This window comes from Microtus oregoni, unplaced genomic scaffold (genome assembly GCF_018167655.1).
Source record: "Microtus oregoni isolate MIOR12 unplaced genomic scaffold, Mior012 000048F_ref0000485, whole genome shotgun sequence".
Lineage (NCBI taxonomy): Eukaryota > Metazoa > Chordata > Mammalia > Rodentia > Cricetidae > Microtus > Microtus oregoni.
In genome coordinates, this window is record NW_024543222.1 from 14,687,317 (window position 1) to 14,705,960 (window position 18,644).

The 18,644-nt window shown below is 39.4% G+C and overlaps 1 protein-coding gene across 7 annotated transcripts in view; it reads right to left on the reverse strand.

Moving 5' to 3' along the window:
• The window catches only part of Tlk2 (tousled like kinase 2), a 97,821-nt gene that overhangs the window by 64,722 nt on the left and 14,455 nt on the right, over positions 1-18,644 (reverse strand). For 4 of the 7 annotated variants that reach the window (XM_041635840.1, XM_041635839.1, XM_041635837.1 and 1 more), the window contains exons 3-6: positions 10,656-10,727; positions 10,051-10,120; positions 9,045-9,088; positions 8,225-8,320 (exon numbers count right to left, since the gene is read on the reverse strand). In XM_041635840.1, coding sequence (XP_041491774.1) covers positions 8,225-8,320; positions 9,045-9,088; positions 10,051-10,120; positions 10,656-10,727 — 282 coding nt within the window. The remainder of the gene's footprint in view (positions 1-8,224; positions 8,321-9,044; positions 9,089-10,050; positions 10,121-10,655; positions 10,728-18,644) is intronic. The other 3 variants (XM_041635841.1, XM_041635838.1, XM_041635843.1) reach the window with 2 other exon arrangements.

The following is an 18,644-nucleotide window of genomic DNA, read 5'->3' on the forward strand; positions in this document are numbered from 1 at the left end:
TAAAAGTAAACAAATTTATCAAATGCTAATGACAATTACATTTAGCCTTCTAATCTACAAGTAACTAGTCCTCCTCAAGACCAACAACACTCCTACCCTACCACTACAGCAGCTTGGGCTGGTGCTCTCGAATACTGTGATTATGGGTGTCACTATAGCATGCTTACCAAGTCAACCATCCTGCCCTCCACTCAACAAAGACTTGCCAGGGTCTAAAGTCTTTAAAGCTTTCTGGATAAAGGCAGGCTAAAATGCTTGGATAAGCGTCCCTCAGACAGCACAGACAATGGCACAGCTAAGTGCACTACGGAAATGCACACAAACAAGGCTGGGCTGCGCCTTTCCTCCACACCACGGTCCTGGCCAGACAGTAAGGGGTGCACAGTGAGACCTTGTGTCAAAACAGACATTTTTTAAAAGGGCAGGATAAATAACATAAAAACATCAAAGATTTGATAAAACATATAGGATCTGCTAGGACAAAATCTAAGAGCACATCACGAGTAATATCAAAGTCATATATGGACTCAAGGATACTTGCAGACACTCATTTCCCATCTCCAGAGCAACCTGATGTCAAGTAGCCACTGAACCAAAGTTCACCCAGGCAGAAAACTCAACAAGAAGCACACTCTCCATTTCCACGACAAGGTGGCCTCCAATGCACTCAACTACACTCTTAAGAGTGAACCAAGAGAAAACTCTCTTCCTTCTACCCTCAAGTGGCTGCAAAGAAGTTGCCTTAGCAATGCTGGAGATTGGGACTTAGAAAATGTTAAGACAATTCAAATCAATTTTTTGAAAGCTGAAACAACAAAAGAAACCAAAATAAACAAACCAAACAAATATAGGCCATAAATTTGATAAAAGTTGAATCAGAAAGGTAAGCTTTCTAAGAAGCAAATAAAAATTCTTCCTTGGGAGTGGAAAGATGGCTAAGGGAGGGGTTAAGAGCGCTGGCTGCTCTTCCAGAAGTCCCGAGTTCAATTCCGAGTACCCACATGGTGGCTCACAACCATCTGTAATGAGATCTGGTGCCCTCTTCTGGCCTGTAGGCAGAACACTATACACATAATAAATAAATCTAAGCAATCTACAGATTCAACGCAATGCCCATCAAAATCCCAGCAAAATTCTTCAAAGACCTCAAGAGAACAGTACTCAACTCCATATGGAAAAGCAAAAGACCCAGGATAGCCAAAACAATCCTGAACAATAAAAGAACTTTTGGAGGCATCAGAACCCGACTTCAAACTCTACTACAGAGCTACAGTACTGAAAATAGCCTGGTATTGGCATAAGAACAGACAAGAGGACCAATGGAACTGAATAGAAGACCCGGATATTAATCCACACATCTTAGAACACCTGATCTTTGATAAAGAAGCAAAAAATATCAAATGGAAAAAAGAAAGCATATTTAACAAATGGTGCTGGCATAACAGATATCAACATGTAGAAGAGTAAAAATAGACCCATATCTATCACCATGCACAAAACTCTAGTCCAAATGGATCAAAGACCTCAAGATAAAGCCAGCCACATTGAATGTTATAGAAGAGAAAGTGGGAAGTACACTTGAATGCATTGGCACAGGGAACCACTTCCTATATATAACTCCAGCAGCCAGACACTGAGAGAAACAATTAATAAATGGGACCTCCTGAAACTGAAACGCTTCTGTAAAGCAAAGGACACGGTCAACAAGACAAAACGGCAGCCTACTCAATGGGAAAAGATCTTCACTAACCCCACATCAGACAGAGGTCTATCTCCAAAATATACAAAGAACTCAAGAAATTGGACACCAAAAATCACATAATCCAATAAAAAAAAATGGAGTACAGACCTAAACAGAGAACTCTCAACAGAGGAATCTAAAATGGCTGAAAGACACTTAAGGAAATGTTCAACATCCTTAGTCATCAGAGAAATGCAAATCAAAACAACTCCGAGATTCCATCTTAACACATGTAAGAATGGCCAAAATCAAAAACACTGATGACAACTTATGCTGGAGAGGTTGTGGGGAAAAGGGAACACTTCTGCACTGCTGGTGGGAATGCAAGCTGGTACAACCCCTTTGGATGTCAGTGTGGCGATTTCTCAGAAAATTAGGAAACAACCTTCCTCAAAACCCAGTAATACCACTTTTGGGTACATATCCAAAGGATGTTCAATCGTGCCACAAGGACACGTGCTCAACTATGTTCATAGCAGCTTTGTTTGTCATAGCCAGACCTGGAAGCAACCTAAATGCCCCTTGACCAAAGAATGGATAAGGAAATGTGGTACATTTAAACAATGGAGTACTACACAGAAAAAAAAAAAATGACATGACATCTTGAAATTTGTAGGAAAATGGATGGAGCTAGAAAACATTATTTTGAGTGGGGTAACCCAGACACAGAAAGACAATTATCACATGTACTCACTCATAGGTGGTTTTTAAATATAAAGCAAAGAAAACCAGCCTACAAACCATAATCCCAGAGAACTTAGACAACAATGAGGACACTAAGAGAGACTTACATAGATCTAATCTACATGGGAAGTAGAAAGTATAAAAAGACAAGATCTCCTGAGTAAACTGGGAGCGTGGGAACCTTGGGGAAGGGTTGAAGGGGGACGGGAGAGGTAAGAAAGGGAGAAGAGAAAAATGTAGAGCTCAATAAAAATCAATTAAAAAAAAAGAACCAAAATGAAAAAAGAAAACTAACCTACTAAGACTAAATAAATAAAATAAATCTTAAAAAAATTCTTCCTCAAAGAACAACTGTATCTTCACAGCCACAAATAATTTTTCATTAACACTGAGTACCTCACTAGAAAACTAAGTAAATGAAATAAAACCACAAAAAACTAAGAAAATCAATGGAAGAAACAAATTGATTAAAACCTCAGATGCTAATAAGTTAACAGACTATAAAATCATGTAGAAGATGTAGAGAAAATAAGAGTTCAGTGGTAAAATACTTGCTGAGAAAGACCTGTGGTTCAACCTCCAGAATCACAATAAAGATTTTCAAAAATAAAAGGGCCGGGAGAGACATCTCAGCAGTTAAGAGCATTTGTTGCTCTTGCAGAGGACTCAGAGTCAGTTTCCAGTACCCACATTATGGCTTACCACCATCCATAACCCGTGTGCCAAGGGACTGGACAACCTCTTCTGACATGGACCACAAGGTACACACAGGGTTCACACACATATACATGGGCAAAACATTCATACACATAAAAATTTTAAATCTTTAATAAATAAAAAGAATGAATAAATAAAGAAAGCTTCAAAGAAAAAAAGAAACAGCAGAGAGCCTTAAAAAAAAAAAGCAGTAGGCCGGGTGGTGGTGGCGCACGCCTTTAATCCCAGCACTCGGGAGGCAGAGGCAGAGGCAGAGGCAGAGGCAGAGGCAGAGGCAGAGGCAGAGGCAGAGGCAGAGGCAGAGGCAGAGGCAGAGGCAGAGGTAGGCAGATCTCTGTGAGTTCGAGACCAGCCTGGTCTACAAAAGCTAGTTCCAGGACAGGCTCCAAAACCACAGAGAAACCTGTCTCGAAAAAAAAAAAAAAAAAAAAAAAAAAAAAAAAAAAAAAAACAGTAGCATGCTCAGGATAGAGATAGTTCACAGTAGAGCATGTGCTTGGTGTACAGCATGGTCCTGGTGTTGAGCCCAAGACCTCACAGAGACAAACAGAAGCAGTAACAAAAATTAAGAATTCAATACAGCTAACAGCAAATGAGAGACAATGAAACAATCTGGAACTGAGCAGCAAAAAGAAATAATCTACAAAGATGAATAAACAGACAAAAGAATAAACAGTATGAAGTCAAGCGGCAAGGGAGCTAATGCAGAACAGCACAGAGCAGGGATGATAGACAATAACTATTCACAACTAAGGAAGCACACCAACCCACAGATTCCAAAACCCCAGAGTCAAGACCAAGAAGAAAAAAAATGTAAGAAAATACATGATGAAACTTCAAAAAACCAAAAGCACAGCCACAGAGAGCTGGGGATATAGCTCAGTGGTAGAGCACTTGCCTAGCATGCATGAGACCGGGGGTTCAATCCCAGCATAATGAAAAATAAGTAAATAAAAGGCAGGCACAGAACCAAGCGTGGTGACAAATAGCTAGAATCCTAGAATATGGGAGAAGCAGGAGGATCAGAAATTGAAGTTCATCCTAAGACTATATAGCTAGTTCAAGGTCAGCCTGGGCCACATGACAGACTGTTTCAATCAATTAATCAATAGTCACATAATAACTAGTTATTCATGTAGGAAAATATAAAAGTAATAAACACTAACAAGATAATGCAATGTAATCTGGAATATATTTATAGAAGTTAACATTACATATAGTGACAGTGAAAAGGATTGTTAAGATTTCATGAATTTATTTTACAAATTATTTTATTTTATAGGCAATTCACAAAAGCTGATGTCATAAAACCAGAGAATAGAATGGAATCACCAGAGGCTGGGGATAAAAAAAAATAAATAAAAAATAAAAAAAAAATAGTCACATAAATAAATAAATGAATGAACAAACAAATAAAATGGAGTGGTTTCTTTAAAGAAAGATTTATATAATACATGAAGAAAAACTCCAACCACATTATACTGGCCAAGAAATATATTAACAAAAAGTTGATTGTATATAAGCAGAAATATTTAGACCACATAATGGTTTAGATATGCTAAAATCAGACAGATCACATTTACAGAAAAGAGCCTTGAATTGGTTCAGCAGTGAAGAGCACTGGCTGCTCTTCCAGAGGACCTGAGTTTGATTCCAAGCAATACACAGCAGTTCACAACTATCTGTAACTCCAGGCCAAGGGATCAGACACCCTCTTCTAGACTCTGCAGAACAGCAAACAAGTGGTACAAAAATATAAACACAGGCCAAACACCCATACAAATAAAATTGTTTTTGAATAGCTGCAAGGAAATAAAGATATCTAATACATAGGCAAAGTTTAACATAAATACATGAAGAAACAGACAACTACAATCATAATGAGAAATACCTACACTTAACTGATAAAATAAAGAATCAAATTTAGAGCCTGGTGCATACCAAGCAATGTTCTTTTTCCTTTCCTTTTTTTTTTTCTGCGACAGGATTTCTCTGAGTAGCCCTGGCTGTGTTGGAACTCTCTGGGTATACAACTGCAATGGCTACGGGAGAGTATCCTGAAATGTGGGTATCTAATTGGGTAGTGCTGGGGCACAAGAAAGAAGAAAAGAAAAGAAAAGAAAAGAAAAGAAAAGAAAGGAGAGAGAAAGAGAGAGAGAGAGAAAAGAAAGAATTAAAAAAAAAACGAGACAAAAGAATCATTTACTGAAAGGGGGGGGCACAAAATGACACTTTATCAACTCTTCCTTTTCAACAATTTTGAGAAGCTACTGGGTCCCATGCATTTTTGGCTGCTAGAGACTGAAAAATTGAACAAGATATCTCTTGTATGTCAAGTAAAGGGAATGGTTTAAAGTAACTTTAGTTTTATATAATAAAATACTAACAGATGGAAATAGCAATGAACAAGAAAATATAGCAAGGTGTCTTCTCTCACAAGGTTAATATTTTAGCAGGAGGAGGTGGGTAATGAGTTAATGGTTAAAAATTAGAACACAGAAACTGTCAAATAAAAATATACTAATATTAAGGCTGAGGAGAAGGCTCAGTTGGTAAAATGCTTGAGCCGCCAGCATAAAGACCTGAGGTGGATCTCCAGATCCCACTTCAAAAACAGCCAGGCATGGTGGCACATGCTTTTAATCCCAGGATTCAGGAGGCAGAAGTATGTGTGAGGCCAGCCTGGTCCATATAATGTGACACTGTCTCACCAGCTCCCTAAACAGAAAGAAAGTAACACAAAAAGACAAAACTGAAGGGGCAGGGAGAGAAAGGCACAGGACACCTGAAGCCAAGTTTCACCTTCTGAAGCCATCTGAGAGAAGGATAGAACCAACTCCCTCAAGTTGTCCTCACATTCTGTGATGTGCTTGCATGCGTGCACAGCTGAGTATGCAAGCCTGTGTGTGTAAAAATGGCCACGGTGGTACACACGTGTAATTCCAAAACTGGATAGATGGGGACAGAGAGATCGCTGTCAGCCAGTCTAAACCTACTTGGCAAGTTCCAGCCCAGTGAGTGATCATGTCTCAAAACAAATGAATGGCACATGAGGAATGACATCATCCAAGACTGCCTCCTGGCCTTCACATGTACGCACACACACGGAAAAGTAGGTATACTCTCACACACAGAGAGAAAATGTAAAACTGTACTACTACACACTAAAAACAATGAATGATCTACAATAAACAAGACAAGATGAATAAATCTCAGAAAGGTAATACTGAAAAAAGTAGCCAAACACAACAATTCATACTGTATGACTCCTCCTATGGAGAACAGCTATGCCTGTGGAGAGAAAGGGCTAAAGTGGCAAGGAACACAATGGTGATATTTTAAGACTAGTAATGGTTGGTTCCTTATGTTGTTACAATTTATGAAAACTATAGACTACTGCATTTGTATTCTTATAAAAATAGAAATCAGTTTAAAAAATTAAGGATATAACAAACTTTGTGGATGGAGGTGAAAGAAGGAGGTAGAGGGAGAGAAACTGAGAGACAGAGCAACAGAGACAGGGTGGAGCAACGGCTAAATGGGCAGAAGGACTTGCCACGCAAATGTGATGACCTGAATTCAAATCCCGATACCCTCAAAAATGTTGTGCATGGCTAAGGAGCTTCTGTCATCCCAGTACTCCTATAGAGATGAAAAGCAGGGACAGACTATCCAGAAGCTCAGGTCAGATGACCTGCACATGTAGTGCTGGTGAGATCCTATCTCAAACAACCTCTAAGGTTAGGACAGACCACCCATCCTGCAGCTGTGGCAACCACACACCTACATTCATGAGTACATGCATATCACGCACGCATGCGCGCACACACAGAAATTAAAGCAAGATTGGAGACAGAGTGACCATGTGTGAGGAAATGCTATTTTAGAGAAGCTGGGCAGGGGAGACTACTCTGTTAAGGTCATTTTTGAGCAACATCCTGTTAAAGAAGTTGCTGGTATCTGCCAAAGAATAGTTCTAGAAAAGAGAATAATGATACAAAGGCCCTGAGTAGAAGAATGCTCACAGTGCTCAAGAAAGCCTGCATGACTGTTGCTGTAGGGGAGACACGTAGGCAGAAACAAAGAGCAGGCAGGAGCTATTAGGCCATGTAGCAACTTTATTACAGAAAACCATTCAGTTTTGCCAAGGATTGGCAGAGTAAGCCTTTACTTGTTAAACTGCTTGGGCTACAAAACTACATTAGGCAAAGTTAAAGCCATACTGTCGATTGAACCCAGGGCCTTGCAAATTCTAGGTAAAGCGTTCTACTATTAAGTTGCACTCCAACCTCTTAAAAACAACAACAACAACAAAAAAAACCTTTATATTTACTTTTACCCCAACTCCTAAGATCCCAGATAAAAACACACTGGTCACATTATGGACAGTTAAATGTCAACAAATTATCAAAAGGTGCTAGAATAAATTAATACAAAAGCCTACATTAGTTAGTTCAGCAAGTACCAGCATCAACACTACTACTGACTTTTAGGTGAGCTAATACTTTGCCTCAGGGCTGTGCTAACCTGACTTTACAGGAATGCTTACAGCACCCCTAGCCTCTGTCCTCCTATGCTTCCCCATGCCCTAGTTGTAACAACCAAAACAGATTCCAGATATAGAGAAAAGTCCCCTGAGGGAGCATTAACTGCCTCTGGCTGAAAACTACAACCTTGAAATCTCAAAGGATGAAAACAAACCTATCTCACATACATCAGAGCATCAGGTTTTCTACCACATGAGTGAGTAAGCCTACAAGATCTGAATGTAAGAATCTGATTAAATTTTTTAAAGGAAGAAAAGAAATTCAAATTCAGCAATGGTTTAGAACCCAACGTTTGGCTTGAAATGACTTCCTTGACAGACTAGTGAACTAGACAGGCTTAAAGGCAATTTAAGAATCAAAGAATAGATTAGCTCTTATACAGAATTGACTTACTAATAAAAGACGTGAATCTAGTAAGTGGTTTATAGGCATGCCTCATTCCCCATGGGTAGTTAATGAAAGAGAGACGGCTGCAGTGTTCCTGGGCTGCTGGTTCCTATATAACAGTGCCAAATTTCTCCAGGTGAGTGCTTACCGGTAAGGGATTGGATAAGGAATGTTGCGGTGAGGATCGTGCAACTGGTGGAACACTTCTGCCAGGGCTGGTTCCTGGCCCGCTTCCCCCAGCAAACTGGCCAACAGGGAAAAATGGATATGAATAATTCAAAACAGTACCATGCTTCAGAAGGAGAGTAAAAGATTAATATACAAACAGATTTTAATTATACATGGCCCCTTTAAGTCAATACATCTCATTCTAGAGAGAAAATGCCATGTAAGCCAAATCTATCTTTTCAATGAGGTTTTTGAGAAAGAGCTCTCAAAGAAATGTAACAAGATATACAGAAAACATGGGCAGAAAGCTGAAAGCAAGCATGGTTTTGGACAGACATGAGAGAAGAACGCCTTTATTTTTTTCTTGGTCTCAAAACACATGAAGCAGAAATAGAGTAGTGCAGAGGGTGTTAGTCATCTTTAGTAACCCACTTAACAATGAGTCGCTGAGCTTATGACATATTCCACTAGGCTAAGGGAAAGGACCAAAGGAGATTCACGCCATTATACCTTAGTCACTGAGACACAAAACCTAGTCTGGCCAAGAGAAAGTGCACTTCACACATGAATTCTTCTATCATCACAGACAAGACACATGATACAAAGTTTACACCTAGCAAATCAGCAGCAGTTTCTTCATATTACGAGATGGGCAGCATTAGTTTGATGAAGATGGAAACAGAAAGGGCAAGATCACAGTAAAGGCAAATATTGCTCTCTAATGCCTTAAATGAACAAGAGGATTATTAAGTTGTTTAAAGTCACTGGAGGTTGTTTATTTACCCCCAAATTTAACTTACCTCAAAGTAATCACTAATTTTATGTCCCCTAGGAGTGCCTTTCCCTGAAAATGAAACCACAGTTAAGTACAGTTTTTCCAATGCGCACGTAAGCCATCATCACTGAAATGCGTTAAGTAGTAAAAGCTCAGTAACTGATCTCAGCGCTGTCAACTCCAGAATCAGATTTACTTTTACTTTTAACAAACATATAAAACCTGTACACTAAGGTTACTCTACCTCCTCTACAAAGTAACTGAATGTTTTAAATGCAACTTGTTTTAAATGCAGCTTGTTTTAAATGCAGCTTGTTTTAAATGCAATAAACTTTCTTTTATACATATTTATCCATAACAAAATCAGGAAACAAAATTCTTCTATAATCTACATCCCAATTTAAGAGACCAAAATTCAAAACAAATCATTAGAACTATAGAGCTGATCTCACTTCACACGATTGTGTCACTTTGGGAGACTGCCCTTACACAGACAGAATGACTTACCTATACATTTTTAAAAGGGAAGAAAAAGATTGGGAATCCCAGTCCTTAGACAGCACAGGGAAAATCTAACACTTTCCTTGATTATATATTTATATATAATATAAATATTATATATAATATTGTATGTATATGTAGCTATCACTGTTACAAATTTCATCCCAGTAGGCTCTAATGGAAGAGCAGTCCTGCAGATGAAACCATTTCTAGCTGCTACCAGTACTGCTACTACTAACAAATTTCATAGTTAAACCCCAATGTACCCTCTTTCCCACATAATTCTTGTTTGGTCTGAGGAAAAACCTGTAAGAAAACCATTCAAGTACATAGGGAAAACAAAAGTCCCCAAAGACTTGATTCTGTTTTATTAGGTATGTATCAAAGGGCAAGTCTGCAACAGCCAGATACTCCCTAAGATATATAAACCTGTTGTCGGGGAATCCCTGTATAAACACTAATTACTTGCTGGGAGTTAGACAATTCCAAGTGCACAAGAACCCTGGGTTTCAGTGTGAAATGATTACTACCTTGGCTAGTTTCATATGGTTCAGCTTTTCTTTTCCGATTTCGCTGGTCATTCTGCTTTTTCTCAGGAGTCTGAAATACCATACATATCACAATTAGAATGTTGGCAAATTTTCACATTTCCTTTAATCACAGCGCTCAGGAGGTAGAGAAAGGCAGATCTCTGTGAGTTCGAAGCCAGCCTGGTCTAGAGCTAGTTCCAGGACAGGCTCCAAGGCTACAGCGAAAAACCAAAATAATAATAATAATAATAATAATAATAATAATAATAATAATAATAATGACAATGACTTGTCTCAAACAAACAACAAAAAAAGTATTTTTAAAGGACACATGTCAACCCATAGAACTACAAATCTCTTTATTGAAAAACTAAGCCCTCCTAACCAACTGCCCCCCTCAAAAAAAAAAAAAAAACCAGAAGTAAAATGGACAAAGACAAGACCTACGAATGGTTATGATAATAAACCTGTGACAGGCTGCATCAAAGCTGCACCAAGACAAGAGCACACAACTCTACTGACATTCCTGGATTTATGTGTGCTACCCAGAGTCCAGACTAAAGGTATAAAAATGAAAACAGTATTGTTTAGGTACGGCTCCTTACCTCTACTTCTTTATCACTCAAGGACCCCACGCTGCATAAACTCTGGTTGGAAGACTCACTGTTGAGTGGCCCCTGGAAGGAAAATGATTTTTAAATAGTTAGAAGTTCTCATTTAAGATGACAGCAAAAGTATGCAAGAGGCCTGTTGATTATAATGTCTAAGTCAGATTAGGAGTCAAGAGGCAGCTTTACAGCCCCTCCAAGCCAAGATGAAAGGTACTCAACTCCAGGGAAAAACAATGCACTAAATACAAACACTAGTTTAACTGAAAAACTCGGCTAATGGAAATTGCAAAGAAGGGCAATTTGTATCTGAGTTTTATCTTGAGACTGTAAAATTCTCTTGTTATTGTCTAATACTTGCTATTAAAAAAGGAGTTAAAAAACTGGCCTTTGCCACAGCCTTACAAATCCATCTCTGGCTGTGGTCTCAGCTAACTTATAAGCTTTTTGTGCCCCATAGAGATTTATTTTTTTAATTTTTCACTTTTTTCCTGGAATAAAGTTTGCTCTGGTTTATTAGAAAAAAGAAATTTAAAAAAAAAGGTACTCAACTACAGCACTGTGTCCTCCATGTTCGAACTCTCTACTTACTGATAACTTCATGTGCCTTATACATGTACAGGTCTTCCCTTCAAGAGCGTGCTCACGTGTGCTGAAGTCATTCTTTAAGAACAATGAACACTTAACTGACTTCCCAGGAGAGGTCTGAACCTCTCTGAGGAGCAGATGGGGGATGGGATAAGGAAAAAGGGAGGAGCGGGAGGGAGAAGAGGGAGAGAGAACTGGGGAAAGAAAGAAAGAAAGAAAGAGAAAGAGAGAGAGAGAAAAGAAAAGAAAAGAAAAGAAAGATTAACAAATGTTGGGGGCTGGAGAGATGGCTCAGAGGTTAAGAGCATTGCCTGCTCTTCCAAAGGTCCTGAGTTCAATTCCCAGCATCCACATGGTGACTCACAACCATCTGTAATGGGGTCTGGTGCCCTCTTCTGACCAGCAGGCATACACACAGACAGAATATTGTATACATAATAAATAAATAAATATTATTTAAAAAAAATGTTGGGCAGTGGTGGTACATGCCTTTAATCCCAGCATTCAGAGAGGCAGAAGCAAGCAGATCTCTTTGAGTTTGAGGCCAGCCTGGTCTACAGAGTAAGTTCCAGAACAGCTGGAGATACACAGAGAAACCTTGTCTTGAAAAACCAAAAAAAGAAAAAAAAGATAAACCCTGAAAACTACAAGCAAGTATTCAAAGACATTTAATGATGTGGGAGAATGATCTGTATTCTATCAATTATATTTTAAATAAATGCTAATTGGACAGTAACCACACAGGAAGTCTAGGCGGGACAATCAGAGAGGAAGTAGAGATGGGTCAAGGAGAACAAGAGTATTCTGGGAAGAAGCTTTTTCTGCAGTTGTGAGCCCCCCACAGAAGAAGCAAGATGTGACTGCCTCGCTGAAAAAGGTACCAAGCCATGTGGCTAACATATACTAGAATAATGGGCTAATATAAGTTATAAGAGTTAATAAGAAGCCTGAGCTAATGGGCCAATCAGTTTATAACTAATGTAGACCTCTGTGTGATTTCTTTGGGACTTAATGACTGCGGGAACTGGGCAGGACAGAAAACCTCAGTCAACAATTTAAAATATAAATAAGTGCTAGGTGTGGTAGTGCACACCTTTAATCCCAGCACTTGAAAGGCAGAGGCAGGCAGCCTTGTCTATGTAAAAGTTCCAGGCCAGCCAAGCTAGAAGAGAATGAGACTCTGTCTCAAAACAAACAAACAAACAGACAGACAGATGGGTTTAGTCCGCTGTACTGTCTCACCTCCACAAAAGCAAAATTAAACAATTATAAATGACATTATTAGGGTTGGAGAGATGGCTCAGCAGTTACAAGCCCTTGCTGCTCTTATAGAGGACCCAGCTCTATACTAGGTGGCTCACAACCTCCTGTAACTTCAGTTCCAGGGAATCTGATGCCCTCTTCTGCACTCTGCAGTGTCTGCAGAGGCACATAAAATAAAAATGAAGGGGAAAACAAGCAACATTATTGAGGACCAGTGAGATAGCCTGATGGGCTAAGGGACCTGTTGTGCAGGCACAGTGATCGGACTTGGATCCCCCAAACCCACATGTAACAGAAAAAACTGACTCCAGAGTTGTCCCCTGACCTATACACAAACTATATATGGACTGTATACAAAGAGATTGCCAGTAAACTTTGTGATGGAAAAAAAAACAGAAAATAAGCATGAATGTACAATGATACCTAAAGATGAATGCTCTGGAAGCCATCCATCTTGGAATATTACTTGGGTACAGTACGCCCTCCTATTAAAAGTATATTCCTGCCAATGAAGAAATGGCTTCATGGTTAAGAGTACTTGTTACCAATGACAGCCTTTGCTGGAGAGGCTGTGGAGAAAGGGGTACACTCATCCATTGCTGGTGGGAATGCAAACTTGTGCAACCACTTTGGAAAGCAGTGTGGCGGTTTCTCAGGAAATTCGGGATCAACTTACCCCTGGACCCAGCAATACCACTCTTGGGAATACACCCAAGAGAGGCCTTATCATACAACAAAAGTATATGCTCTACTATGTTCATAGCAGCATTGTTTGTAATAGCCAGAACCTGGAAACAACCAAGAAGCCCTTCCATGGAAGAATGGATGAAGAAAGTATGGAATATATACATATTAGAGTACTACTCAGCAGTAAAAAACAAGGACTTCTTGAATTTTGCATGCAAATGGATGGAAATAGAAAACACTAACCTGAGTGAGGTAAGCCAGACCCAAAAAGAGGAACATGGGATGTACTCACTCATATTTGGTTTCTAGCCATAAATAAAGCCTGAGCCTATAATTAGTGATCCTAGAGAAGCTAAATAAGGAGAACCCAAAGAAAAACATATAGGCATCCTCCTAAATATTAGCCTTCATCAGGAGATGAAAGGAGACTGAGACAGAGACCCACATTGGAGCACCGGACAGAAATCTCAAGGTCCAAATCAGGAGCAGAAGGAGACAGAGCACGAGCAAGGAACTCAGGACTGCGAGGGGTGCACCCACACACTGAGACAATGGGGATGTTCTATCGGGAACTCACCAAGGCCAGCTGGCCTGGGTCTGAAAAAGCCTGGGATAAAACCGGACTCGCTGAACATAGTGGACAATGAGGACTACTGAGAACTCAAGAACAACGGCAATGGGTTTTTGATCCTACTACACGTACTGGCTTTGTGGGAGCCTAGGCAGTTTGGATGCTCACCTTACTAGACCTGGATGGAGGTGGGTGGTCCTTGGACTTCCCACAGGGCAGGGAACCCTGATTGCTCTTTGGGCTGACGAGGGGAAGGGGAGGGAAATGGGAGGCGGTGGCGGGGAAGAGACAGAAATCTTTAATGAATAAATAAAAGAAACACACACACACAAAAAAAAAAGAGTACTTGTTATTCTTGCAGAGGACCCAACTTCGATTCCCAGTGCTCATGTGGTATTTCACAGCTATCCATAAACCCAGTCTGGGGAATCCAATAGACACACATCAGGTGCTTACACTGAAACCTGGACTTTGTGCATGTTAAGGCAAGCATTCTACCAACCCTAGTGTTTAGTCTACAAAATAAAAAAGTAGGGGGAGTATTGTGGGAATTCTTTCAGGCAATAGCCTTTTGGGTACAAGCTAATAAGGACGTGGTCTGAGGTACTACTATGTATGGATTGTTAAGCGCAAATGGGACGCATGTCCTCTAATCTCGGGTGATGGTCAGAGTTCTGTTCACACCTTCCAGCACCCATAGAGCTCTACCCTTACTGTGAATTTTTTCCCAAATAAATATTTATTACCCTTTATTCTGGGGTCTCATGTACTTTTTTCATTACACCTAAATTTTGGCACCCAACGTGGCCAGAACCCAAACTTAACCACCTGGTCCCTCAACAATTCCACCTCATATGCCATTGAGCCAATAAATACCACCCAAAGATCAGCTTTGGACTACCAACTGCTCAAGATGATTCCAACTTGGCTAGCTGAGACGGTCCACCTTCTTACAAACTCCAGCCAGAACTTCAAATAAGAACTTCAGAAAAACCCAACCCACTACTCAGAGTCTGTCTACAATTGTTACAGAACTTTTTAGAACTATTAGTTATAGACAATTTACTTTGGTATAGATTCTTGTATACTGATACATATGTAAAATTATCTTTTTAGTCCTTTCTAAGATAATTCGCCTATCGATACAAATTCAAATTATATTTGTTACATTGAGTATGCTCCTATTTCTGTTTACAATATTTGTATACAAATGAAAAGTTATTTTGTCAAGTTGTATGTATGTATCTTTCTACCTCTGCTTAAGATATTTTGTATGTTAATGCAATTTTAAGTTATTTTTATCATATTACATTATACATTTCTACCTCTGATCAAAATATTTATATGTATTGTTACAATTAGAGGTCACTGTCCTCATTGCTGTAGATCTGTTTAAAGACTTTTTTTTACATTATTTTTTATAATGTAAAGCTTTAGTCTTTAGGCTATATGGGCATTAAAAATTATGGGGGAGGAGAAGGAAGAGGAGAAGGAGAAGTGGCACACGACTTTAATCCCCCTCCAGCACTCTGGAGGCAGAGGCAAGTAGATCTCTGTGTGAAAGACCAGCCTGGTCTACAGAGTGAGTTCCAGGACAACAAAGAGAAACCCTGTCTCGAAAACCACATGCCCCTCAAAAAAAAAAAAAAAAAAAAAAAGCGCACCAGTTAAAGTGCACTTCCTGGTGTTCTAGGACTTGAGTTCAGTTCCCAGCACCGATGTAAGGCAGCTTACAACCAACCACCTGTGACTCTAATGCCCTCTCTGTCCTCTACAGGCACCCACAAGCTTGTGTCATACATTCACATGGGCACAAATATACACTAGTAAAAGCTTAATAAAATATAAAGTTATGGGATAGGGCAACAGTAGACTACATGAGGCCCTGACTCTGAGTCTTAGCATAGCAACAAGCCATCATTCATTCATTTACTGTAATAACACTAACATTCAACATTCATGCAGCACTTGCATAAACACGACATTCCACTTTTAGCTCTTTATTTAATTTGCACAGTTGATAAAAAACAAACCCATATTAAGGCATCCATTTGATTTCTGACAAAAGTGCAAAAGCAATTTAACAGACTAATTATAGAAATTTAGAATAAAAGTCTTGCAGTAAACAGTCCTTAAATATTTAGATATCCACAAGCAAGAGTTAGCCTTAATTTAAACTTCACATGGTATTTTAAACATTAACTCCAACACAATCACTGAAGACAGAAAACAGCTGAGTGGGTCAGGGCTTGGCTCTGACAGAGAAGCATAGTCATGACTACAAAGAGGTGTCAGGAAGCACCTGTGGTCAGCACAGTGCTGCACTTTGATTTGCATGGTCACAAATGCTACTAAAACAAAGTAACTGTTCAGAAGCATGTCAACATGCCTTTGTAAGTATACATGTGTGCACACAAATGATACCTGAGTAATGTATACTCTGAAACAATTCTGCTGACTGTGCTGGAGGTATAGTTCAGCAGCAGAGCAAATGTTAAGTATTCATGAGGCCCTATGTTTGAGCCTCAACATCACAAAAAAAAAAAAAGAATTTGTGTGCATTAATTCAACTTTCTGGTTCTCATACTATATTCAAATTTCATAATTTGAATGGGGTAGGGAAGGATGCATGGATGGAAGCTCCTTATATTATTTTTAATTAATTTATTTGTGTGTATTCATGTTTGTGCACCATGCGCATACATGGCTTGTAAAGGCCAAGAGAAAACATCAGATTCCTTAGACAGCCAGCTGGACAGACTATGTAGGTACTGGGAACTGAACCTGAGGTACTCTAGAAGTGATCTTAACTGCCAAGCCATCACTTCAATCCCTTCTTGTATAAATGTTTTACAACTTCCTATAAAATCTAATAATTTTGAAATGAAGTTTATTTATAGCTTTTAGGGTTTATGTGTTGAAACCCTAATCAACCCCCAGCACTCTGAATAATATACTTAAGACCAGAAGTTTAAAGAGTAATTAAATTTAACCTCTCTTAAAATTATAATTATTTTGTGTGTGTGTGTGTGTGAGTGTGTGTGTGTGTGTGTGTAACAGAGAAAGAGAGAGAGAGCCCATGGCACATGCGAAGCTCGGATGACAATTTAGGAGAGTTGCTTCTCTCTACCATGTTCCCAAGGACAAAACTCAGGTCATTAGGCTTGGTAGCAAGTTCCTATCCTCACTGAGCCATCTAAATTATATTTGACTTACATTGGGTCATTAGAATTTGCCTAATACAACCAGACTAGTGTGTTTTTTTTATAAGAGGACATCCGAACAATGAGACAAAGAAGAGAGGGAAGAGGGAAGGCAGACAAGAAGGTAGATGCAGAGACCACATAAGGACACAGCAAGAAGGCAGCCTCCTGAATCCGGGGACACAGACTTCAGAAGCAATCAAATCTACTAGCGCCTTGCTCTTGACTTCAAGCTTTCAGAATTTGAAGAAAGTTTCTATTATTCAAATCACAGTCTATATTGTTCTGATAGCCCTACAAAGCTAATATATAACACCTTGTAAAGTAGCTACTATTCTTACTTACAGATGAAAAAAATGAAGGGATTATGAGAGTTATTAACCCACTTCAAGTCACACAGTTTTTCCAAAGGTCTGGGATAAAGAGACCTGATTCCAAACGCATATTCCTGCCAAGAGGTGGTGGTAAATGCCTTTAATGCTGGCACTCAGGAGGCAGAGGCTTGATCTACAGAGCAAGCTCCAGGACTAACAAAGCTACAAAAAGAGAAATCCTATCTTGAAAAACACAAACAAACAAACAAAAACAAAAAACCCACAAATACATATTCCTAACCATTCTGCTCTACTGACTTAGTCTATATAACAGAACAGCTAAGGCTGGAGAATGAAAGCTGAGTGGTAGTGGCCTTTAATTCCAGCACTGCGGAGGCAAAGGCAGGCAGATCTCTGTGTTCAAGGCTAGTCTGGTCTACAAAGTGAGTTCCAGGACAGCCAAGACACTGAGAAACCCTGTCTTGAAAAACCAAACCAAACAAGACAAAACAAAGACTAGAGAATGCAATGAATCTACTGAGGGTCAGGCTCTGCTTCAACAGAATCCTGGGGTATGGGAATTAATACTGCAGTATCAAAGAGTAGAAGAGTAATTGTACTGACAGTTTATGCCAACTTGACACAAGCCAGAGTTATTTGTGAAGAGAGAACGTCAACTGAGGAAATGCCCATCCCAGATAGATCTGCCTATACCCAAGTCTTCAGTGCATTTTCTTGATTCTGTGGTTCTCAACCTTCCTAATACTGTAACCCTTTAATACAATTCCTCATGCTATGATGACCCCCAACCATAAAATTATTTTTGTTGCTATTTCATAATTGTAGTTTTGTTGTTATAAATCAAAATATAAATATCTGTGCTTTCGGAATCTTAGGTGACCCCTATGAAATGGTCATTCAACTCCCAAGGGAGTCATAAACTAAGCTGAGAATCTGTCTTGCTTCTCAATTTACATGTGGGAGGGCCAAACTCACTGTGGGCAGTATCATCCTGGGCTGGTGGTCCTGGGTACTATAAGAAAGCAAGCTGAGCAAGCCAGTAAGTAGTGTTTCTCTATGACCTCTGTATCAATTCCTGCCTGTAGACCTCTGCTTTGAGTTTCTGCCCTGACTTCCCTGGATAATGGGCTACAAGCTGTAAAATGATATAAACCCTTTACACTTCTGAGTCACTGGCCACGATGCCCAGTTTCTGTGGTACTGGGACTCTAACTAAGGGTACTTCGTGCATTACAGGTAGGTACTTTACCACCTGAACTAAGCCCCAGTCCCTTCTAGCACTGTCTTTTCATTTTAACGTTTTAAATTTTATTTTATGTATATGAGTGTTTCACTTGCA